Genomic DNA, 24,022 nt, shown 5'->3' on the forward strand with positions numbered 1-24,022 from the left:
AACGCCGCCCGTGTCCAGGTCTCCCCCTCCCTAGAGCGCAGGTACTGTCCGGCCAAGTCCCGAAGGCCTCAGAAGATACACGGCCACCGCGAAGTTCGGCGGTGCCAGGTGGTTTCTTGTTTCCACAGGGAGGCGGAAGCTGAAGAGGATGGGGTGGCCACTTCGAGCTCTGGACCAAGCCTGGTTGACTTTAGAATCAATCCAGGCTCCTCTCTCGGCTCCAAATTGCAGCCCCGGCAGCTCTTCCCGAGAGGGTCGGAGTGGGGGGGCACCTGGGCCAGCCGGGTCAGGACTGCTCCGCGGGGACGCTAGTGCAGCCCCCGGCGCCCGGAGCGCGCGTCAGGTCGCAACCGCCTGGGGAAGCAAGGGGCGCGGCGGGAGCGTCGATCCAGGGGGCGCGGACTACAAGTCCCGACAGGCCTCGGGCAGGGCTGGGCGGTGCCGGAGCGGGGCCAGGGGCCAGCCGGGCCCGGGCGTGCGCGGTGGTTCTCGGGAGTGGCGGGGCGGGTCCTCCCGGCTGTCAGCTGTAGCCCTGTGCGCTCGGGCGGGGGTGGTAGCGGCCATTGGCCGAGAGGCGGGAGGGGCGGGCTGCTGCGAGCCTCAGCTGGTTCAGGCCGAGCGGGAGGAGGCGGAGGCGGAGCGGGCGGCCGGCCAAGGAGGCGCGCGCCGGTCTGCTGCGTTCCGGCCTGGCCATGGCAGCGGCGCCCCTGAAAGTGTGCATCGTGGGCTCAGGGAACTGGTGAGCGGCGGCGGGCCGGCGGCGCGGGCTCCGCCTGCGGGAAGCCCCTCTGCCGGACGTCCGAGGGCGCACGTCCCCGCCACGGCGTGGGCACCGGGCACCGCGCGTGGGGAGGCGGGGCGGGCGGCCTCGCTGCCGGGCTGGGCACCGCGCGTCCGGGGAGGTCGCGCTGAGGCACTGGGCGGGGAGGCCCTGGGCCCGTGTGCTCGCGGGGGCGGCGCGGAGAGAGGGGCGGCGCACCGGCGGGCACCTGTCTGCGCTCGCGGCACTTCGCGGCGGGCGCACGGAGGCCACCTGCTCGCCATGCCCGGGGGGTTTGCGCAACATCCTCAGGGCGTTCTTCATTTCTCCTGGGCACATCGCCTGGGTCGAGGAGTTGGAGGAGGCTCGAGCGTTCTTGCTGGGGTTTCCGAATCGAGGAAACCGAGGCAGAGGGGACTGAAGGGCGCCTGCTATCCAGGTCGAGGGCGGGGCCGGCTCTGCCCTTCCAAGTGCGGGTCCCGCTCCGGCTTCTGCGAAGCCTAGTATCTTAATAAAGTATCGGGAAGAAAATCCAAGTTCCTACAGGCCGGGATCCCCCAGTAGCTCAGGGACTTTGGGAATTCTCCTTTGGGGGGATGTTTGCGCAGCTTTGCTTCTCCGATAGGCTTTATTTGACTTTAGCGTTTATAAAGCACTTTGTGCCAGGCGTTCTTGTAAGCGCTTTAAATGTCAGCTCTTTTAGTTACCTTTCTGAAACTTACACAGTGGGATTATTTGGTGTGTTTGGGTTACTGTAGAGGAAAGTGGACTGGGGGAGAGGAGGCAGAATATGGTATAGCATCTGATATTTTCAGTCTTTTTTCCACAGCTGCGCCCTATTTTTCCCACATCCGAGGGACTAGTATAGAATAGTTCAGAGTGATGTCCTTAAAGTCCTTGTGTTTTTTGGTGGCCGGACACTAACCACTGTTCAGGCTTCTAGGAGTCCTGCAGCAATTGGTACTAGTTACTTGGTCTCCGTCTTTAAGACTTGGCCCAGAAAGTACTTCTTGCAGGAAACCTTATCTGATTCTCCACTTTTCCATCCGAGCAAGGTGAGGGCCCTCTCCCTGTGCCTCTGTTGCTGACATCTGTCATTGCAACGTGATGATTTATTTGATTATCTGTTTCCACTCCTCCCCTCCCAGCTCTTGAGAACAGCATCTACCTTAGTGCCGGGCATATGCTAAGTAAATACTAAGTGAATGTCTAAAAACTAACTTTTTAATGTAAAAATGTAATTGTATATGATTTGGCAATAATTCACATTGTTTAAAGGATACCAAAAACCCCACAAAAAACACAGTGAAACATCTCCCATCCACACTTGTCTCCCAAGGTACCTCCTGGAAGAAAACCACTGTTATCAGTTTATTCTGTTCTTTCTGGAAGAATTCTATCAGATGCAAGCGAATGTTTACATATATTCCTTTATCTCTCTGCCCTGCAAATACTAGGATATTATGCACTTTTCTGTAAACTTTTTTTTTCAACCAACAACAGAATGTTCTGTCCCACATGTAATGGAGTTGGTACCCGCCCACTGCAGAGCTTCGTATGGACTTTCAGCTGGACTTTGCCAGTTCTGATCCCAAGGTCACTTGAGTGAAATGTCAGCTGCCTTGTGGGCCGTGAGGCTGAAAAAGCGCCCATTCAGCGCGTGTTCTTTAACATTAGTTTCCTCTTCTGTAAGAGGCCACAGAACCACAGATGACAGCACCTTTTCCTCCTTTGCAAGGTGCAGGAGAAGTGGCATGGCTGGGCTACGCCAGATATGGGCCTGAAACAAGAGTTGTGAAGTGACTCTCCTGCGGCCCTGCCCCTCCGTCCCCCCTCCCCCCGCTGGCCCCATGCCCCCGGCTTCCCGCAGCTTCTCTCTGATGTACTTGACTTTTTCTTGGCTCACTCCAGCCCAAGGAAATGGAGTAGAACTTGGCTAGTGACACTGGAGCAGAGCAATTGAGAAATGTGCCAATGGTCTGGGCTGGCTGCCGGTTCCGTTAATGATGGGATCAGACTGGAACAGTCATTGGCTTCCTTGTCGCTGCCCTGGGTGCAGAGCCATGCTAGTCCTAGAGAGAGGCTCACGACCTCCCCAGAGAGATTCAGGAACTTAGGGACAGAAAAGGACACAGAGAGGCTGCCCAGGGGCCCACTGAGTGTTCAGCTCTGGTCAAAGACATTTGACTGTCTGCTCCATGCAGATATGGTGGTTTTTCCAGGGATAGGAACACAAGTGGACACCATCTCTTCCTTCAGGTCACAGATAGATAAGGATTTGGAAGATAAATTCAAAAGAAGTACAAAGTAGAATGAAATATCTGTCACAAGATTGGACGTTTTAGATTGTTTTTTTGGTTTCTGTTTTGAATTTTTTTTTTTTTTTTCTCACGTGGCATGCAAGATCTTAGTTCCCCAATCAGGGATTGAACCCGTGTCCCCTGCAGTGGAAGCACGGAATCTTAACCACTGGACCGCCAAGGAAGTCCAAGAGTAGACGTTTTAAATAGTGTTTTTAGTAATGTTTCTTAAAATGTGGTCCAAAGACAACTTGCATCAGAATTAGCACTGAAGCTAGACTTGCTGAATCATATTACCTGAGCGTGGAACAGATTTTTCCCTAAGAGATTTTAGCCTTCTGCTGATTTTAAAACAGGTTACCAAAAGACGGACCCTTCCAGATGCCCAGGAATAGGAAATTACTTAAGCAGTGTTTACATTTGGGACTTTTTTTAAAAAGAAATTTATTTATTTATTTGCTGTGTTGGGTCTTTGTTGCTGCGCCCGGGCTTTGGTTGCAGAGAGCGGGGGCTACTCTTTGTTGCAGTGCATGGGCTTCTCGTGGTGGCTTCTCTTGTTGTGGAGCACGGGTTCTAGGCACGCGGGCTTCAGTAGTTGTGGCGCACAGGCTTAGTTGCTCCGTGGTATGTGGGATCATCCCGAACCAGGGATCTTACCCGTGTCCCCTGCATTGGCAGGCGGATTCTTAACCACTGCGCCACCAGGGAAGTCCCTACATTTGGGACTTTGAAGCAGCTCAGAATGCTTATGGAAATAATGATGTTACATCTGTAGCTAAAAGGTGGCTCTAAAGCTCACATGGGTGCGTCCCCCAATGTAAATAATCATCAGTTGCTATGCAGATACCTGGAGACTGACGGGCCTGTCCCGCCCGCTAGACGGTGGGAGAGAGGAGGCCAAGGGGGCCTCTTGCATCCAGCTGAGCCCTGTTGTGCTGCCCCCTGTGAGGATGCAGGGAGGTGCTTCCTAAGCGGCATGGCTTTTCTTGGTCCTGGTGACTCACAATAGCAACAGAAAGGAAAAAACAAGCTTCTTAGGTTCCTCCAAAGATGAAACAAAGTTCCTTCACCAGAATCTTGGGAAGGGCACCCAGACACAGTGCAAGATGCAGCTCTAGAACTAAAACCTCAGGGTTGTATTTGCAGTCTAAGTCCAGAAACACCCCACACCTCCTTGGGAGGCCGGGTCAGGCAGCGGTGGAAGGAGGCACTCGGGATTCCTACCCCCTGGGTTTCTGGCCCCATCAAGTTCTAGGTCCTTGAGCAAACTGCTTCTCTCCAAGAATCATTGCTCCTGACATGGGTACCTGCTGTCTAGGATCATGGTGAGGATGAAATGAGATGATCTGAGAGAGTGCAAAGTGACTAGCACCCAGCAGTTGTCAGCTAATGAAAAAATGCTGTCTGTGTTAGTTCCATCATCCTTGACCAGAGCCATCACAAAACAGACCTTTTCAAGGTCAGTGGTTAATAAGGTGGAATTAAAACCCAGACCCTTCTAACTCCAATGTCCATGTTTCTATAAATTCTTAGCATTTTCAGTGAGAAGTGTACTTTTACCAATGCCAATCACAAAATGCTAAGGAATAGAGGCAGAAGAAGGGAGAAGATAAAAGAGCGGGAGGTGTTTCCGGGAGTTATCTTTTGCCCTTGTTTTCAGCACAGCTTGACTCCTGGGACTGAAAGTCAGGGAGAGCTTTGGCCTACTTTGCACCGATGAGTGAAGCTGGACATGTGGCTGACCCTTTTTGTCCTGTTGGAAACATCTGAATGCAGCCTGGCAGCTCTTCATCCCCCAGTGTCATCGTTTTTGACTGTGCTGCTCAGTGCCTGTGATGATTCTTGCTGTACCCCCACGTGGAGAGCTCGAAACAGTTTAGGCATCTGCGTGTTAGCTCCTCTGAGGTCAGAATGACTCCTTCCTGGTCCACAGGCGACGCTGACACACCTCTACTGTGGAAGCTGGAGGGAGAGGTAGTGGCGGTTCGGGCTGACCTGGGAGGAGACCCATTTCCCTCAGGAGCCAGGCTGAGGACACCTGCCAGGCTGATCCGCACACCTGTTTCTGTTGTGCAGTGTATATATCACAGCTATATTGGGGATGAGTCTGATTTTCATATCTTAGCCCTCTTTCACCCCTTTCATCATTCTTCACTTCCTCCCCTCCCTTAAGGGGAATAATCATAACAGTTACCACTTAGGGTCATTTTCTGTGTCTGGGATGTGCATTATTTCATTTAAATCTCATAACAAGTCTATGCGGTACTACTATTATTCCTAGTTTAGGTGACAAAACTGAGATTAGAAAACTTTTAAAGGTCAGTGGTTAATAAGGTGGAGTTGAAACCCAGATCTTTCTAACTCCAATGTCCGTGTTTCTATAAATTCTTATCATTTTTAATGGGAAGCATACTTTTACGTGAGAACAAATCCCATCATCACAAAAATATTGAGTAGCTTACCCTCCCCAAAATGTCTAGTATAACAATATTCCACTTAAGAAAAATCAAATTGAAATGAGGTCTTAAAAATCATCCTGGAGAGACTTCCCTGGCAGTCCAGTGTGTAGGACTCTGTGCTTTCACAGCTTGCGGCACGGGTTCGATCCCTGGTTGGGAAACTAAGATCCTGCGTGCCTTGCAGTGTGGCCAAAAAAAAAAAAAAAAAAAAATCCTGTTCAGTTTCCCTCCAAAGGAGGCATCCCATTTCTTGTAGACATGACATGATCATAGTTTACTGTTTTTAAGGCACCTGATCTTAAAATTAATCTAGTAAATTATTAGAAAAGTCTTATATTTGAGAGGAGAATCTGTCACCTCCAGCTTCTACCCATTAGTCTGTGAGCAGTGCTGAGGCGAGCCTACTCTTTTTTTTTTTTTTTTTCTGGCTGCGTTGGGTCTTTGTTGCTGTGGGGGGGCTTTCTCCAGTTGCGGCAAGTGGGGACCACTCTTCGCTGCAGTGGCAGGCCTCTCATTGCGGTGGCTTCTCTTGTTGCGGAGCACAGGCTCCAGGCACGTGGGCTTCAGTAGCTGTGGCTTGCGGGCTCTAGAGTGCAGGTTCAGTAGTTGTGGCGCACGGGCTCAGTCCCTCCATGGCATGTGGGATCTTCCCAGACCAGGGCTCGAACCCGTGTCCCCTGCGTTGGCAGGTGGATTCTTAACCACTGCACCACCAGAGGAGGCCGAGCCCACTCTTTTCTAAAACATGTCCCATTGGATAGAAGAGTCACATGTCCCCTAAATCTTCCCTGTGGCAGGCCAAGTAGTATCTCCAAGCCTCTCAATCCTTGCTGGTGGGAAGTCGTGTCTGGGGTCGTCAACCATCCAGGTCTTTCTCCTTCCCCTCATCCCTAACTCCCAGGCTTGATGATGTCAGGAACTAAGCCAGAAGTCCCCCAACTCCTTTAAGGTTATCCTAGTGGCACTTTGCCATCATTCTACTTTGGGGCTCAGTTCCTTCCACAGTTGGGTGCTTGGAACTTCATTGATTATCTGTTGCTGCCCCAATATCTCCCCTGAAACTTAATGGCTTCAAACAGCAATCATTGATTAGCTCCTGATTCTGGGGGTCAGCAATTTGGGCTAAGCAGGGAGAGTCTTCTGCTGGTCTCACCTGGGCTCACTCATAAGGCAGCGGTCAGGTGTTTAGTGGACTGGGGCTCTTGGTCCTCGATGCCCCCTTTCACAGTGGGCAGGCTTTGGCCAGGCTAATGGGGGCGACCGGCCACGTGTCTATCTTTCTGCAGCAGGCGAGCTTGGGCTTCTCCATGTCGTGGCTGGATTCCAACTTCAAGAGAGAGTTCATGTAAATTCCTCACATAAGTGGAATCATACAGTAATTGTCCTTTTTGTAACTGGCTTATTTCACTTAGTATAATGTCCTCAAGGTTCACTTCTTTTTGTAGCATGTGCCAAAATTTCTTTCCTTTTTAAGGCTGAATGATAGTCCACGGTATGAATATACCAGCTTTTGTTTATTTGTTCAATCCATCAGTGGACACTTGGGTTGCTTCCACCTTTTGGCTGTTGTGAATAATTCTGCTATGAACATTGGTGTACAAATATCTCTTTAAGATTCTGCTTTCAAATCTTTTGGGTATATGCCCAGAAGGGGAATTGCTGGATCATATGGTAATTCTATTTTTAGGTTTCTGAGGAACCACTGTATTGTTTTCCATAGGAGTTACACCATTTTATATTCCCACCAGCAGAGCACAAGGGTTCCAATTTCTGCACATTCTAACACTTGTTTTTCTTTTGTTTTAATATAGTAGCCACACTAACAGGTGTGAGGTGGTATGTATTTTGTTAATTGCATGTGATGCATATGATCATATGGCATATACAACTTTGCATCCTGTTTTTTGTTAAATGTAACATTCTATTTGAGGCTTCTCCTCTGCAGTTTGGATTTTGATAGACAGAAAGACTTTTTTCATCTGCTTCTCCCCCTCCTTTTTTTCTCTATGTGAAGTTGTTCACATTGATCTTTTTTCCTCTGTGGTTGCTATCTTTGATTTTTAACTTATAAAGCTTCCCTATCCAGAGATCAAATAAACATTCACCAAGTTGAATCTATTTTTAACATACTTTATTTTTCACATTTGCATCTAATACTCTGGCATTTGATTGTACTTTAAAAGCCCTTTAACTGCAAAGAATTACACAAAATGTTAACAGTGGTTCTCCCTGGGTGGTAAGGTGATAATTTTTTTTTGTCTTTCATGTATTGCTTTTATGAATAAGAAAGTAGATGTTATTTAAACCAAAACTGATCACCCTCTTCCCTTGGATCCACACGTAGGATCAGCTCTGGGCACGGGATGGGGAGAATCTAGCTGAACCCTTGTTTGTTCTCCCTAGAGAGTTTCCTCCTTGGTAAAAGAGGGATGGTCTGTGGCGTCCTTTCTGTGCCAGTAAGCTTCTGCACCCCATGCAGTTCTGGGAATTGTCAACCTGACTTGATAGGCATCCTGTTCCTTGGCTGATTAAAATGTCACATCTTTTTAGAGAGGAAGAGGTGAGTGAATGCCAAGGGGTTGGGGGAAGGGGGGTGTTGCCAGTGGAGGTTAGGACCTCCAGCACGTGAGTGTCTGTCCAGCTGGGACCCAAGGAGGGAGAGCAGAGTGGTGAAGACATGGCCTGGGCTGCGGATCTCTCCTCTTCCACTGACCACCAGTGTGATCCCGGAAGTTCAGTGTCTTCACTTGAAAAATGGGGATCGTGATAGTCCCTGTCTCAGAGGGTTGCTAAGGCTTAAAACAGATAATGTGGGTAAAGCATTGAAAACAGTACTCTGGTGGTAATCAGATTGTGATACCTAAATATATCAGATGAAGGGGTTATACCCCTTCAGTTTATACAATGTTATTTGTCAGTTACATGTCAATCAAAAAACAAAAAGCAAACAAACAGTGCCTGACACCTGGTAGTCAGCAAACCCCTGCCCTCTGCCTCTTGCCCCATCCTTCCCTCTCCCCTTCCCCTTCCTCTGCTCCTTTCTCAGCCTCCTCTCCCTGTCTCCCCCTGCTGCTCATAACCTCTCCCCTCCCCCTTCCTCCACCTCCCACCAGGTGTGGACTCTGGGTAAAAGCAGAGGACAGTCTCCATGGCCCCCGTGTTCCTGCACCTTTGCTCCACGAGCCCTTCCCTCTGGCTCGAATTCTCCCCCACCCCAACCTTAGACTTACCAGCTTTATCCCCTGTGTCCTATGTGCCGGCACAGTGTCTGCATGGCATAGGTGCTTAATGTGTATTCTCAACAAAATGATTCTACTCTACCCCTCAGCAAACAGGAATTAGTAGAAAGTGTGGGCTTTGGAAACAGATCTGGGCCAGAACTGCTGGCTCTACATGGACAGCGTGACCGGGTGACTTATTCATTCTCTCTGAGCCTCTACTTCTTCATCTGTAAAGTGGGGATAACGTGGCTGCTGGAAAGATGAAATGAGCTCTTGTGTCAAATACCCAGTGTATACCCAGCTGGCACTGGGTCGTGATTTCCCACCCTAAGTCCCTTTTAAATTTTGTTGGCATAATATTGCTGAGGTTGCAAACTAGTCTGTATTTTGAGGCCCAAGACTTGTTGATAAGTAATTCATGAGTCCATGGGAAATGTGATATTATACCCCAGAGTAAAGACCCAGGACTGGCCGTCAGCCGTCCTGAGTCCCCCTCCCAGTTCTGCCACTACCTGGTTGAGTAACCCAAGGTCAGAGTGACCGAGCCTCCTGTGTCGTGTCTTAATCTGCCAGGTGGAGGTTTAGATGGAATTAAACCTTCTTTAAACTGCCCTGGTCGCTTTTGTTTTGCTTATTCACTTAGACTTTCTTTAAAAGTTGACTTTAAAAGAAAACTTTATATCACCACTCCAAAGACCGGAAGTAGAAGGTAACAGCAGCCACCAATAGAATGGAAACAAAACAGTATTATAAAACCCTTGCCAGATACTGGTCCCTGCCAAGGCTCTGAGTGGAGGCCGCCTCGTACTTTGGGAAGAAGGGAAATTCACACCGGCTGGGGAGCTGGGAAACACCGCAACACTCACGTGAGACATTCGGCGCTCTCTCAGGGAGGCCAGGAGAGTTGAAAAGGGCACGCATGCGTCATTGTCACTTGGTGCTGTGTGTGTGTGTGTGTGTGTGTGTGTGTGTGTGTGTATGTGTGTGGGCAAGCGCTCAGCCATTGGGGCTACCTCTGGCCCCCACTCCTCACTTGGGGGAAAACCGGACTCATCGCAGACCTGGCGTTTAGTAGATGGACGAGCTGGCAGGTGGCGCAATGGCTGCTTGTGCCCTTGACCCAGCCGTGTTAACGATCTGTGCCTGACCAGGCTGGAACAGTTACAGGACAGCCCCTGAAACAAGGAGTCGCCACCACCGTGGCCATGGGACCCCAGCCCCGACCATGGCTGAGCCACACACAAACTGCCTCCATGGACTGGACTGGACGCAGTATTTTCATTTTATTTTAGACTCAGTTCTAATATATCTGTGCATGTTTTTAGACTGGTCCTCTGTAGGCCAGGCATCTTTTTAGGACAGGGTTTTCACTTATATGTGGATTTTATGTAGTTGCCTTCAAACACACGGGTTCTTCCAAAACACTCCCTTTGCTATTTGATCCTGTTCCTTACACATATGTGACAAACACATTTAGTACCATTTCAGAGCCACAAAGGAGTTTTGGGTATGGATTATACTTAAAAACAAAAACAACTTTATTCAGGTGTAATTGAAACACAGAAAACTCAGACATACTTAATATTTGATGGGTTTGGAGATAGGGATACACCCATGAAACCATCACCACAATCAAGGTAATAAACATCCATCACCTCCAAGAGTTTCCTCCTGCCCCCATCTCCCCATTTTTGGTGGTAAGAATATTCAGTACTATGTTAGCTATGGGCTTGTCGTATAGAATATATAGCCTTTATTACGTTGAGGTGAATTATATACTTTTGAGGTTTTATAAACAACAGAAAAGGTGGACAGCAAAGAAAATACTTGGTTCAAATGGAGATAGTACTGAAAGAGATTAAAGCAGAACAAATTAAAGTGTTTTCATTTCTGATCTCCCAAAAAATATATTATCGTATAAGTTATATAGAAAGAACAAGACTAGGCCTTATAGGCATTAGAATCTTTTTGTTCATCTCCCTGGATTCTTTTTTTTTTTTTTTATTTTTGGCTGAGTTGGGTCTTCGTTGCTGCGTGGGGGCTTTCTCTAGTTGCGGTGAGCAGGGGCTACTCTTCGTTGTGGTGCACAGGCTTCTCATTGCAGTGGCTTCTCTTCTTGCAGAACATGGGCTCTAGGCACGCGGGCTTCACTAGTTGTGGCACACGGGCTCTAGAGCACAGGCTCAGTAGTTGTGGTGCACGGGATTAGCTGCTCCGCGGCATGTGGGATCTTCCTGGACCAGGGCTCACACCCGTATCCCCTGCATTAGCAGGAGGATTCTTAACCACTGTGCCACCGGAGAAGTCCCTCCCTGGATTCATTCTTGAATTGAATTTCATGCTTCTTCCCGTTGTCCATCTCCTCCCTTCCCTCCCCTCCCCCATCCATGAGTGGCAGATCCAATAGCTTGGCCCAGAATTACCTGGAGTTACCTCAGTGTTGCTGAGTCTGATGCATCCCTTAGCTACCGCTGCAAAACAGCCCACCCTCTGCCAACTCGGTGCTGAAAATAACAAGCACATGTTGTTGCTTGTGCATCTCTGGATCAGCTGGTTAGTTCTTGGCTTAGCCCGGCTCCCTCACGTGTCTGTGATTAGCTGAGTGTTGGCTGGAAGCTCTGCTTTGCCTGCTTTTCCCATCCCTGATGCATGAAGCCCTTTTTGCTTCTCTGCAGAGGTATGGTCTTCCTCAGCACCGTTCCCATGTCTTCTCCCTGGACCCCAGCCAGGTCTGTCCACCGTGGTTCCCTCAGCTGAACGCTGGGTAGGTGAGCCTTCCCGTGGATTACCTGGGTTGCATCTGAGTCCTTTATGTTAAAAGTCCCTCGCAGTTTACCCTTCTAATCACGCGTCCCTCATTCCCTTTCACCTCTTATCACACACAGGATTGTGAATTCCTTTTACCTTGTTCATCTCTCAAGTGGGTGGGAAGCTTTTGAGAGCTGTGCCTTTTATATCACCAGCATCTAGCCCAAGGCATTATGGGCAAAAATAATTGGTGATAATGCCAAGTCTCCCAGGTAATTCTATTGTGCAGCCAAAGATAAACATAAGGATAACTGTCTCCAATCTGTTCTGCATCAGCTTGGCCCCACCCCCTTTCTGTCATCACCCCTTACTCCATTTCACGAATTGTCTGAATCGTTAGGAAAAATCATTAGAAAAAATAATGAATGCCCTGACACTTGAATTCTCAACGTGCTCTTTACCATTCTTTCCTTTGCTCCTCATACCAGGAAAGTTATCTAAGAAACTATTTCTCTGTTCAGATTCCTGTAAAAGAACTTGATTGGTTCAGCCGGGATTAGGTACCACCCGCGGCCTAATCAGTGTGCACTCAACACACCTGTGAGATGGGCACAGGTGCCCGCTGACCATGATCACCTCTGCCACGGGGACCAGCCGCACACCCGCGGCTCTTGTGCAGAGGACTGGCGTTAACTAGCATCTTCTCTTCCCCTGTGGGAAAGCCTATTGGAGACTGCTTCATTACCAGAAAAGGTTTGGTGAATAGAGATGCAGTAAAAAGGGAGCTTTTAGAGGCCTCTGGGTGTCTTCTGGGGGGGACCCATGCCCTTGCTCTGCTCCTTTTCTGGAATCCACTTGGGGCTTGTCTTTCCTTTATGACTGCACATGGAGCCTGTTGCAGTTCACCAGAACACAGCTTATTCTACGGTAGCTGCATATTAATCTCCTTGATGGATTTGAAATATAGCCTAGTTGCTTCGGAGACTTCATGAACACTTGAAGTGTTATTTTTATGCCATCTTTCAAGTGGATTTCTCTTCCTTCTGTGATACTCTCTTCCAAGATAGGTTGGTGCTTACTAGTTTCAAGGGGTGGTGCTTTCTGACCTTGTAGCAAATTCTGGGGCTTTCCTGATCATGGGGTGGTATTTCCAAGTGAAAACAACTAAGTTTCAAACAGCTTGGACTTCCCTGGTGGCGCAGTGGTTAAGAATCCGCCTGCCAATGCAGGGGACACGGGTTTCAGCCCTGGTCTGGGAAGATTCCACATGCCATGGAGCAGCTAAGCCCATGTGCCACAACTACTGAGTCTGTGCTCTAGAGCCAACGAGCCACAACTGCTGAAGCCCACATGCCTAGAGCCCGTGCTCTGCAACAAGAGAAGCCACCGCAATGAGAAGCCCACGCACTGCAACGAAGAGTAGCCCCTGCTCGCCACAACTGGAGAAAGCCTGCACGCAGCAACGAAGACCCAATGCAGCCAAAAACAAACAAATAAATAAATAAATTTATTAAAAAGCCAAACAAACAAACAGCTTGTGGCTGAGATGACATCACATCTGAGTTCTAAGCTCAGTGCTTGAATCAGAACACAAGTCTCCTGAAATACAATCTAGTGCTTTTTCTCTTCTGCCTGAGTGAGTTTGTTTTCTTTTCCACTGTTTCTTTTGCAGGGGTTCAGCTGTTGCAAAAATAATTGGTGATAATGTCAAGAAACTTCAGAAGTTTGCCTCCACGGTCAAGATGTGGGTCTTTGAAGAAACGGTTAATGGGAGAAAACTGACAGACATCATAAATAATGACCATGAAAATGTAAAATATCTCCCTGGACACAAGCTGCCAGAAAACGTGGTAAGACTTTGGTTAATTCTAAAAGTTACATTCAGCTGAGTTAGCACTTGGGACGTGGGGAGATGGGAAACCTGCTTCCCCGGTCTCCTGTTCCTCTCTACCACCAGGTTCATTGCTTGGTCCGTTTTGGTTTTCCTGACTCTGAACGTGGGCCTTGTGTTAGTTTGCTGGAGCTGCCATAACAAAGTACGATAGACTGGGTGGCTTAAACAACAGAAATTAATTTTCTCACAGATCTGGAGGCTTCACGTTGTCTGCAGGAAGAAATTTTCCTCTACCCTTCTAGGTTCTTCTGTCTGGTCTGAGAATTAAGTTGACATGAGACAGATTAACAGGAGAAAATCAAACAAAAGTTTAATAACATGTATGCATAGGAGAGACCCAGGAAAACTACGTCATTCACCAAAATGGCTGAAGCCCTCACCTTAAATATTATCCTCAGCTAAAGACAAAAGAGGATGTTGAAGGTGGGGATAGTCAGTTCTGGGAGGTGATGGGGAAAGCACAGTAAACAAGGGTAAGGTGGTTACGCAGATTTAAGTCAGTGCCTTCCCCTTTCCTGAGAGTTTCTAGAGATTTGGTCCTCCCAGCTCTTCCAGGTACTTGGAGGGAGACCCCCTTACAAATGGAGATTTCCCTCACGAATGTAAATATTTCTTACAAAAGGACAACTCCTACTTGGTTTTCAGTTTCCTCCTTGTCTGCTGTTTCTTAAAAAACAACCACCTTAAAATAATTAATGTGCCAGGGCTTTCCTGGTGGCTCAGTGGTTGAGAGTCCGCCTGCCGATGCAGGGGACACGGGTTCGTGCCCCGGTCCGGGAAGATCCCACATGCCGCGGAGTGGCTGGGCCCGTGAGCCGTGGCCGCTGAGCCTGCGCGTCCAGAGCCTGTGCTCCGCAACGGGAGAGGCCACAACAGTGAGAGGCCCGCATACCGCAAAATATAATGATAATTAATGTGCCAAAGAGGCATATTTTGAGGTGGCAAAATCTCCTACCCTACAAAGCCCAAGATCAAGGTGTTGGTAGGGTTGGTTCTTCTGAGGCCTCTCCTGGACTTTTCTTCTTCCCGTGTCTCCACGTGGTCCTCCCTCTGTGTATCTGTGTCCTAAGACAGACACCAGTCATGTTGCAATGGGGCTTACCCCAGTGACCTCATTTTAACATAATAACCTTTACAAAGACCCTGTCTCCAAATACAATTGCATTCTGAGGTACGAGAGTTAGGACTTCAACATACGAATTTTGGGGAAACACATTGCAGCTCATCACAGGCTACTTTCTTGGCATTCAGAGTGGTGGTCACATCAAAGCTAGAACTAATAATTTTGCCTTTGTATTGTGTCTCTTGGTAACTCCCAAGATACCTGTTGACGAAAAATTAATCAGTCGGTCTAAGAAAGAAGTAGAAATTTTATTCGAGCCAAATTGAGGATTATAACTTGGGAATAGCATCTCAGTGTTGAGAACTGTTCTGCCCATTAGAAGTCAAGGCATAGTTACATATGTTTTTTGAGACAGAGGGCTTTATGTTAAATGAATTACTGACAGTTCATACAATCCAAATCTGTACAAGATAAAGAAGGAATGTTATGTTTAAGGAGTTGTCTCCTTGATGCTAAGAGAACATTGCTCTTCATGGTTGAGCAGGTATTTCCGCCGATGGGGAAGGTTTGGTCCATGTGTAATGTAGATGCACAATGCACAGTAGGAGAGAGAGAGGAGGCCAAAGGGCAAAGAAAATTTTTTTTGTTTAATTTTTTCTTGTCTTGCCACAAAATATGAATTTTATTTCACATACCCTTTCTAAGCACATGGACTTTGGTCCATCCCTAGGCCAGCTAATGCACTGGTGAAACCATGCACCTCAGATTGGGACTTGAACCCACGTGCTGGGACTCAAACCCAGCCAAAACCCACAGTCTTCCAACTGAGGTCACACACCTGGTTTCAGGACTTAACGAAGCTCAGGTTCTTGATGTCTTATCGCAGAAAGAAGTCAGTGAGAGACAAAGTGAAAGGTAAGAAATGGATTTATTTAGAGAGGAACACACTCCACAGAGTGTGGGCCATCTCAGAAGGTGAGAAAGGCACCAGGGTATGAGGTTGTCAGTTTTTATAGTGGTGGGTAATTTTATAGGCTAATGAGTGGGAGGAGTATTCCAGCTATTTTGGGAAGGGGCGGGGATTTCCAGGAATTGGGCCACCGCCCACTTTTTGATCCTTATGTTACAGTGAGCATATACTGAGGCTCAAGGTCTGGTGGAAGTTGACTTGTCCACCATCTTGGACCCATTTGGTTCTAATCTGTTTATGTCATGTCCTTGGGCTATGTCGTTCTTTCAAAGGTTGTGCCCTGCCCCCTTCCCTCCTGTTTTATTGGTCTGTAATTAAAATCAAGGTCAAGACCTAAATTACCGAATAAGATTGGAGGAAATAGAAAATGGGAAGACTGACAATTTAAAATTCCAGCTTATTAGGCCTGAGCAGGAAAAATCTAGGTTATTGCCTCATTCCAGTGACTTGCAGAGGAAGGAGAAGGTGAACCTGAGAATGAAAATGGTGACCCGGCTGCTTGTGTGAGTGGAATTCGCAAACTCCTGTTCCAGATTCACCCCGATGGCTTTCTGTAAGAGTCTGTTTGAAAACCAGCCCAGGTGGCTGCCTGACTCCTAGCGGGGGAGACAGATTTGTTGGCTGATGAATGCCAGCAAGTTTGGAGATTGCAAAGACCTTGCTCACTGAGGATTTCCAATTGCCTTTGGCTACAGTGTTCATTGGTGTCAAGCCCTGTGCAAAGTAGTTTACATATATCATCATGTTACCCAGAAACTGGGTTTACCTCTTGGATTTATTACTTGGAGCAAGTAAGGAGAACACCAAGGATCTTTCCTAAAGCAATGTCTCCCCAGCAACAAAACTGGGGTAGTTTTTTTTTGGCAAGAAGTAGATTTATTAATATAGGACGCTTGTATGAGATACAAGCGGTCAGGTGAGGGAGCTCTGCCCTGAGGTTTAAGTGGGCTACAATTTTATAGTCAAAGGAAAGGGGGAGGGGAAAAATTGGGGAAGTTTTAAGCTAAGGGAACATGCATACTCATGAAGGGGCTTGGGTGGTGGACTGAGTGAGTCCAAGCTAAAGTGGATTGAAAGTTACAAGGGTCAGAAATGGTCAACATCATCATTCCTTAGGTTCCAGTTGATCTGGTGGTGTTTAAACCCGAGGCCGGTTTAAATCCTGCAAACCACTTAAGATAGTGCTTTAGGCCAGTCTAACTGGGAGTCTTTACAACTGATGTGTTATCTTTGCTATTGTTACTTCTCTTGCCTGATAAGTTTGTCCTTTTGATCATTAATTACTGAGACCTGTTCAAAGGCAAGCACTGTGGCTTAGATCACAAAATGGCTTAGGCCAAAGATGGCTTCTCTTCTGTCAAGAAAGCCATGCCTTGTTCTCTTTCTCCGGGGAACCCCATCCCTGTCTTGTTACAGTCTCATTTAATGTTCTCAGTGACCCTCTTAGGTTGGTGCTATTAGCTTTCTTACTGTGATGGTGATTCTGATTTTATAGGGGAAGAAACTAGGGCTCAGAGAGGTTAATGAACTTGCCCCAGGTCACAGAGCTGGTGGCTGGCACACCTGTTCCTGAGCCTGCTGAGTCATGGCCTTTTAGACAGTGATGACTTGATGACTTCCCTGTGTCACTGCACTAGGGCCGGGCAGCGTTTCCCTGCAGTTACTCCTGGTGCAGTAAGTGGGGAGAGGAAGGTTCCCTAGGGTTCTGAGCTGGGCAGTTAAGTTACCCAAGTACCTGATGGAAAGAGTAAAGGTGCCGCTGTTCCCGCGGCTCTGGAAGGCCTCTGAGGTCATCTCTAACCATGCTTGGTGCAGACCATTCCTCCGAGCTTCCCTTCTCATATCTGTCGGGATCAATTACTCCTTCCCTTCTGTAGAGAGTTCCTTCCACTCTGTGTGGACCACTCTGTACCCCCACCTGCCCCAGGCATGTGGGCTTGACTTTCTGGGGTTTCGTTCTCCCAAGGTTCCTAGCGTAGTGCTCAGGGAACGTGGGGGGAGGTGAATCTGCCAGATGGTTCTCTGCCTGCACAGAGAACAGGGGAGCAGGGGGGAAGGAGGGAGTCAAGAGCCATGTCCCTCAGAGCCTGGCCCATGACTGACTCCACCCCCCACCTCCCCGGGTGCCCAGGTGTGGACGAGGGAGGAACTCTCTGCTCCCAGATGGTTGATATCTGAAGCCTTGTAGGCTCATGACAATTAGTGTATCCATTCCCTGGACTGGACATTTGCATGGTTTCCGGTCGTTTGCTGTTATAGACAGTGCCCCCGGGAAAGGCCTTGTCTCTGTCCCAGGGATGGCATCGCTGGGTCACAGGGATGCAGCCTGTAATCTGCCAGATGGCATCACTGGTTTCCAGCGTGATAGTGAAACTGCACAACCCAGATTGGGACTTGAACCCACTGTCTTTTAATTAAAATCATACACCTGGTATCAGGACCTACTGAAATTCAGGTTCTTTATGTCTTGGCTCAGAAGGAATTCAGTGAGAGACAAAGTGATAGGTAAGAAGTGGATTTATTTAGAGAGGTACACATTCCATAGACAGAATGCAGTCCGTCTCAAAAGGCAAGAGCACCCAGGGAGAAACACACTCCACGGACAGAGTGTGGGTCATCTCAGAAGGCCAGAGGCCTCGGGGTTACGGGGTTGTTAGTGTTCACAGGCTGGCTAACTTCATAGGCTAATGAGTGGGAGGAGTATTCTAACAGTCTTGGAGAGGGGGTGAGAATTTCCAGCAATTGGACCCCACCCACTTCTGGGCCATTTATGGGGGGCCTTCAGTCATGGTGCCTGTGGGTGTGTTGTTTAGCATATGCTAATGTATTATAATGAGAGCTTAATGAGGCTCAAGGTCTACCGGAAGTCGAATCTTCTGCCGTCTTGGGCCTAATTGGTTCTAACCAGTTTATGTTGTATCCTCAATGGCTGTCCTTCTTTTAAAGGTTGTGCCCTGCCCCCTTCCCTCCTGTTTCAGTTGTGCCCATCTCCACACACCTAGTGGGGTTTGAGAACTCACATCCTGCCACATCCTTGCTGGCACTTGGTAGAGGACACCCAGGGTATTGGGAAGTTTTATTTCTTAAGCTGGCAGAAGGTACACAGGTGCTTGATTGTTTGTTTTTTCTTTGTGCTTTCTAGGTTCTAGAATTTGTATGTACGAAATATCTCATAATAAGTAATTTAAAAAGTTGAACAGTGGTGAAGCATGGTGGTGATGGGCACACCTTGGAGTCGAGGGCCTGCTCTGAGTGAGCCTGGGCAGCCCCCCTCCTCTTGGTAAGATGGGCCCCTGTGAGTAGTTTCCTTAGCGGTGCTGTGAGGAGTAAATGAGATGATTCACATAAATTGTTTAGTGTTAAGAATCTGTTACAAAGCTAGGGCTTTGTTTTTGTTGGTTTTTTTAAAACTTTTATGTTTATTTCAGAGTTTTTCAAATACCTCATTCAGTCATTTAAAAAGTCAACTAGTGTTAGACCAAGACCGATTATTGTTACCGTTTTTTAAGATGAAAAGCCAGACATAAGATTAATTGACTCAGAGTGAATGTGGATCTAGAGCTAAAAAGCTGGCTTTACTCATTTCTGTCTTGCGGATTCAAGCAGAAGAGATGTGCTGCATTTCATCCACGTCCAATTGTTTTTTATGACGTCTGCCACTTCTGCTGATTGAGACTCTGAGTCATCCTTGCTTGGTGCCCCCAGACTGCTGCCCGCCTGACCCTTCTCCAGGTCATCACGTGCTCATATGTGACCCCTCCACAGGGGAACCTTCTGTAACAATGACATGACCATGTCATCAACTTCTCACTAAAAACTGGGGCAGTCTGGGTTTCTGATTTCCCCTTAGACCTGAATGGAAGAACATTTCTTATTTCCTGTCACTGCAGGATAAAAATTGTTGGTCCTGTGTATGGCTGTCTGTCCAGGGCCTTTGTTTAGAGGAGGTCACCCAGGTAGAGAGCTCTTCTGCCTCAGTCCAGCTTTAACCAACCTCAGTGTGACACCAGTATTGACAATTGCAGCATCTTCTGTGAATTATAGTTGTCATGGCATCTCATCTTTGTTGTCTTCTTTTTATTTTTCCCCAAGTTTATTTATTTATTTATTTTTGGCTGCGTTGGGTCTTCATTGCTGGGCACGGGCTTTCTTTAGTTGCGGGGAATGGGGGCTACTCCTCGTTGCGGTGCGTGGGCTTCAGTAGTTGGGGCTTGCGGGCTCTAGAGCGCAGGCTCAGGTAGCTACGGCGCACGGGTTTAGTTGCTCCACAGCATGTGGGATCTTCCTGGACCAGGGCTCTAACCCATGTCCCCTGCACTGGCAGGCAGATTCTCAACCACTGCACCACCAGGGAAGCCCACATCTTTGCCTCCTAAGCCTTGCCAGCTCTGTTTTTAAAAACAGCTTTATTGAGATAGAATTCACAGACATACAATTTACCATTAAAGTGTACAATTCAGTGGCTTTTAGTATATTCACAAAGTTGGGCAACCATCACTGCAATCAATTATAGAATATTTCATCACCTTAAAAAGAAACCTCATGCCCTTTAGCAGTCACCTCTTATTTCCTCCTGTCCCCAGCACTAAACAACCACTAATCTTTCTGTCTCTAGATTTGTCTGTTGTGGACATTTCATGTAAATGGCACCATACAATACGTCATCTTCTGTGACTGGCTTCTTTCACTTAGCATAATGTTTTCGAGGTTATCCACGTTGTACCCTGCATCAGTACTTCATTCCTTTTTATGGCTGACTAATACTCTGTTTTATGGGTGTACCATATTTTGTTTATCCATTCATTGGTTGGTGGACATTTTGGTTGTTCCCACTTTTTGGCTATTATGAATGATATTGCTGGGAACATTTGTGTAAAGTGTTCTGTGTGAATATGTTTTCAGTTCTTTTTGAGTATATACCTAGGAGTACAGTTGCTGGGTCTTATGGCAACTGTTTAACTTTTTGAGCAACCGGCCAGACTGTTTTCCAAAGTGGCCACACCATTATACATATTCCCACCAGCTGTGTGTGAGGGTTTCAATTTCTCCACATCCTCACGAACACTTGTTATTATCTAACTTTTTGATCCCAGCCATCCTAGTGGGTATGAAATGGTATCTCATTGTGGTTTTGATTTTCATTTGCCTGATGGTTAATGATGTTGATCGTCTTTTCATGTGCTTATTGGACATTTGTATATCTTTTATATCTGAAAAATATAAAACAATATACCATTTGTATATCTTATATATCTGAAATGTGTATTCAGATCTTTTGTCCATTTTAAAAATTGGGTTGTCTTTTTTGTGTGTGTGTGGTACGCGGGACTCTCACTGTTGTGGCCTCTCCCGTTGCGGAGCACAGGCTCCTGACGCGCAGGCTCAGCGGCCATGGCTCATGGGCCCAGCCGCTCCACGGCATGTGGGATCTTCCCAGTCCAGGGCACAAACCCACGTCCTCTGCATCGGCAGGCGGACTTTCAACCACTGCGCCACCAGGGAAGCCCTGGGTTGTCTTTTTATTACTGAGTTGTAAGGATTCTTTATTAGATACAAATCCATTTTCAGCTACATAGTTTGGAAGTATATTCTCCCATTCTGTGAGTTTTCACTTTCTTGATGGTATCCTTTAAAGCGTAAAAATTTTAAGTTTTGATATCATTTTTAAACTTAATTAATTAATTTGTGGCTGCATTGGGTCTTCATTGCTGCGTGTGGGCTTTCTCTAGTTGCGGCGAGCAGGGGCTACTCTTCGTTGCGGTGCACGGGCCTCTCAGTGCAGTGGCTTCTCTTGTTGCGGAGCACGGGCTCTAGGTGCGTGGGCTTCAGTAATTGTAGCTTGTGGGCTCTAGAGCGCAGGCTCAGTAGTTGTGGCACATGGGCTTAGTTGCTCCGTGGTATGTGGGATCTTCCCGGACCAGGGCTCAAACCCATGTCCCCTGCATTGGCAAGTGGATTCTTAACTACTGCGCCACCAGGGAAGTACAAAAAATTTTAAGTTTTGAAATCCAATTTAGATCTTTTTCTTTGCTACTAACTCTCTGGATTTGGTTCCTTGCATAGGCCTGCATTCACTGATGTGTCCTCAGTGCCTGGAATAGTGCCAGGCATTATTTGTGGTTTGGCTTAGTGCCAGGGACAGCAGACGTGGTTGAGGGAGAGCTAACCAGGCTGGAGAGTTCTGTTTCAGTGCTTTTGGTGGTGTCCTGTGGGATGGAGGGTTAGGCCAAGATAATTAAAAAAAAAAAAAAAAAAATGACCACTGACTTGGGTAGTAGGGTTGCGAGTATATCTATTAATTTTGGCTTAAAGGCTTCTGGAAATTAGAATATCAGTTCAGTAGGAGCTTCAGTGTTAACTGTTTCCTGCCTGAGTTTAGCTTTTTCATTTTCATTGGAGGATTCATCTTCAATGAGGTTTGCTTCTCAAACCTAAGTGTTTGCTAGTTGACAAACCTAAGGAGGTTTGCTTCTCAAACCTAAGTGTTCCTCAGAACCACTTGGAGAGCTTATCTCAAACCTAAGTGTTCCTCAGAACCACTTGGAGAGCTTAACAGGGATCACTGGATCCACCCCTGGAGTTTCTGATTCACTGGGTCTCAGGGGAGGCCCAGGCATTTGCATTTCTAAGGATCTCCCGAGTGATGGTGATGCTGTTGGTTGAGGAACCACAGTTTGGGCACCACTGGTCTACATAATAAGTTTATATTACTCGTATAGTATTGTGGAATTCAGGGGGTTAGCAGCTTTCTTTTTTCCCCCCAGAAGCAACCTCACTTACCACGCTGGTATATTTATATAAGAATCATCAGGTAAGGTTGTCTGTACCTGAGAATCATTTTTCTGAGTGTAGAGCCAAGGATGTGAATTTCACATACAATCTTGGCCTATGTTGAGGTTAGGAGAACAGGAGGAAACCACAATATTTTTGAACCCCTACTGTGTGCCAGCTGTACTTTGCTCAGTGTATTACTCATGCTGTTGTGTTTAACCTAAATGCTTATTCCCTGAAGAATGTAGGCGAGTTGCCTGTGGTGTCCAGTTAGCTAACTTGTGGTAGAGGTGGGGCAAGATGCCCACACACTGCACAGTGATAGCTAATCCAGGGGGAAACAAAAGAACCTTCAGACTTGGCCCACAGACTTTACTGGCTCTGTTTTAAATGATTTTAATTATTATTAGTTTCTTTATTAACTTGGACCAAGAGCCCTGGATTCCTGGCATCAAGCGGACCAGCCATGATGCCTTTGTTCTGATTTGATTACCTGTCCTCCTTGCTAGTGAAAGGCAAGCCCTTTTCTTCTGAGCTGTCTTTCCCAACACATTTCAGGATCTTTAATGGTGGATACTCTCCGGAAGATTTTGGCAGGTGACCCATGAAATAGGTCAGCGTTTCCAAAGCAGTGTCCCGATTTGGTTCAGGGTAAAAGATAAGATAGAGGCTTAGCTAAAGCTTTAATTCTGAAAGAGGGTATTTGATTTACTGTGTTCATTGAAGAGAGCTCATTTTGATCCTGTGTAACAGGAATCACGGGCCGTGTGCACCACACAAATGCAGCTCGGGTTACAGGTTGCTTCTGTGGGTTAAACCCTACGCACTTGGGCAAGGTCAAGGACAATGGAAGGACATCAGTCCACGCTGAGTGAGCCCCCAGGCATATTGTCCCAGAGACCCATCACTCCCAACCAACCACAAGTTCTTTGATTTGTTGAGAAAGGAAATGTAAGAGACAGGAAGAAATCCTGGGCCCTCTGGCAGCTTCCATGGGAATATTTTGTAGCGGGGGACATAGGGATGGGCTGATGCCTTAAAGGTTAAGAATTTATAGGAGGCAGGTAGATTTTTCTGATGAGTAAGCTCTTTCACTTGTTTCATATCACTGCAGAGTGCTGTTACTTATATTAATTTGAAAGTGCTCTGTGAAATAGCTGTTAGGAAAGGTGATTTTTATCCCCATTCTGTAGGCGGGGTGACTGGTCAGTGAACAGGAGTCATCTGTCCAGGTCCCACAGCTGATCAGTTGCAAACATGGGACACAAACGTACATCTTTTCCATCTTTTCTCTGGTTCTGGTGTCCTTTTTATCTCACCATGTCAGGGAAGTACAAGGGTGTGTGTGTGTGTGTGTGTGTGTGTGTGTGTGTGTGTGTGTGTGTGGAGGTGGATGGGGAAGAGGAGAAACAACAGGCCCAGAGAAGAAGGGTTTTCATTAAAATTTAGGTGGCCAGGCTCTGTATGAGAAGGGGGTCGAGAGCAGAAGTCCCTACCTAAGTAAGGCTAGTAACCCAAGGGGGAGTTGGGGGGTCAGAGGTCTTACAAAGGCTGGTGCTTCTGGCTGGGACCACAGGGAGAAGAACATAACGTGTGTATGTGTATGAACGTAATGAGCCTTGCCAATCAGGGACAAACAGAGCCATTTTTGGGGCTAATGAAATAGAATAAGTAACTGCTTTTTTGGAGGAGGTAAAATCTCCAGATGCCAGGGAACTAATAGGCAGGTAGAGTTTTGGTGATGAGTCCTTGCTATCCAGCCTGGATTACCAACCTGAAGAAGCCCCTTTGAAGAGGAAGGCAGGTTTCCCCCGGCCTTTGGGGGTATGAATAAGG

General features: G+C 47.3%; 1 protein-coding gene across 3 annotated transcripts in view; it reads left to right on the forward strand.

Moving 5' to 3' along the window:
- The first annotated feature begins 593 nt into the window (after window positions 1-593).
- Window positions 594-24,022, forward strand: part of GPD1L (glycerol-3-phosphate dehydrogenase 1 like) — a 57,054-nt gene continuing 33,625 nt past the window's right edge. For all 3 annotated transcript variants that reach the window (XR_003796797.1, XM_029243930.1, XM_029243931.1), the window contains exons 1-2: window positions 594-739; window positions 13,161-13,338. Coding sequence is in view for 2 of the 3 variants with exons in the window: in XM_029243930.1 (XP_029099763.1) it covers window positions 693-739; window positions 13,161-13,338 (225 nt within the window). In the remaining variant the exon portion in view is untranslated. The remainder of the gene's footprint in view (window positions 740-13,160; window positions 13,339-24,022) is intronic.

This window comes from Monodon monoceros, unplaced genomic scaffold (genome assembly GCF_005190385.1).
Source record: "Monodon monoceros isolate NGI ecotype Baffin Bay Population unplaced genomic scaffold, NGI_Narwhal_1 Super_Scaffold_3, whole genome shotgun sequence".
Lineage (NCBI taxonomy): Eukaryota > Metazoa > Chordata > Mammalia > Artiodactyla > Monodontidae > Monodon > Monodon monoceros.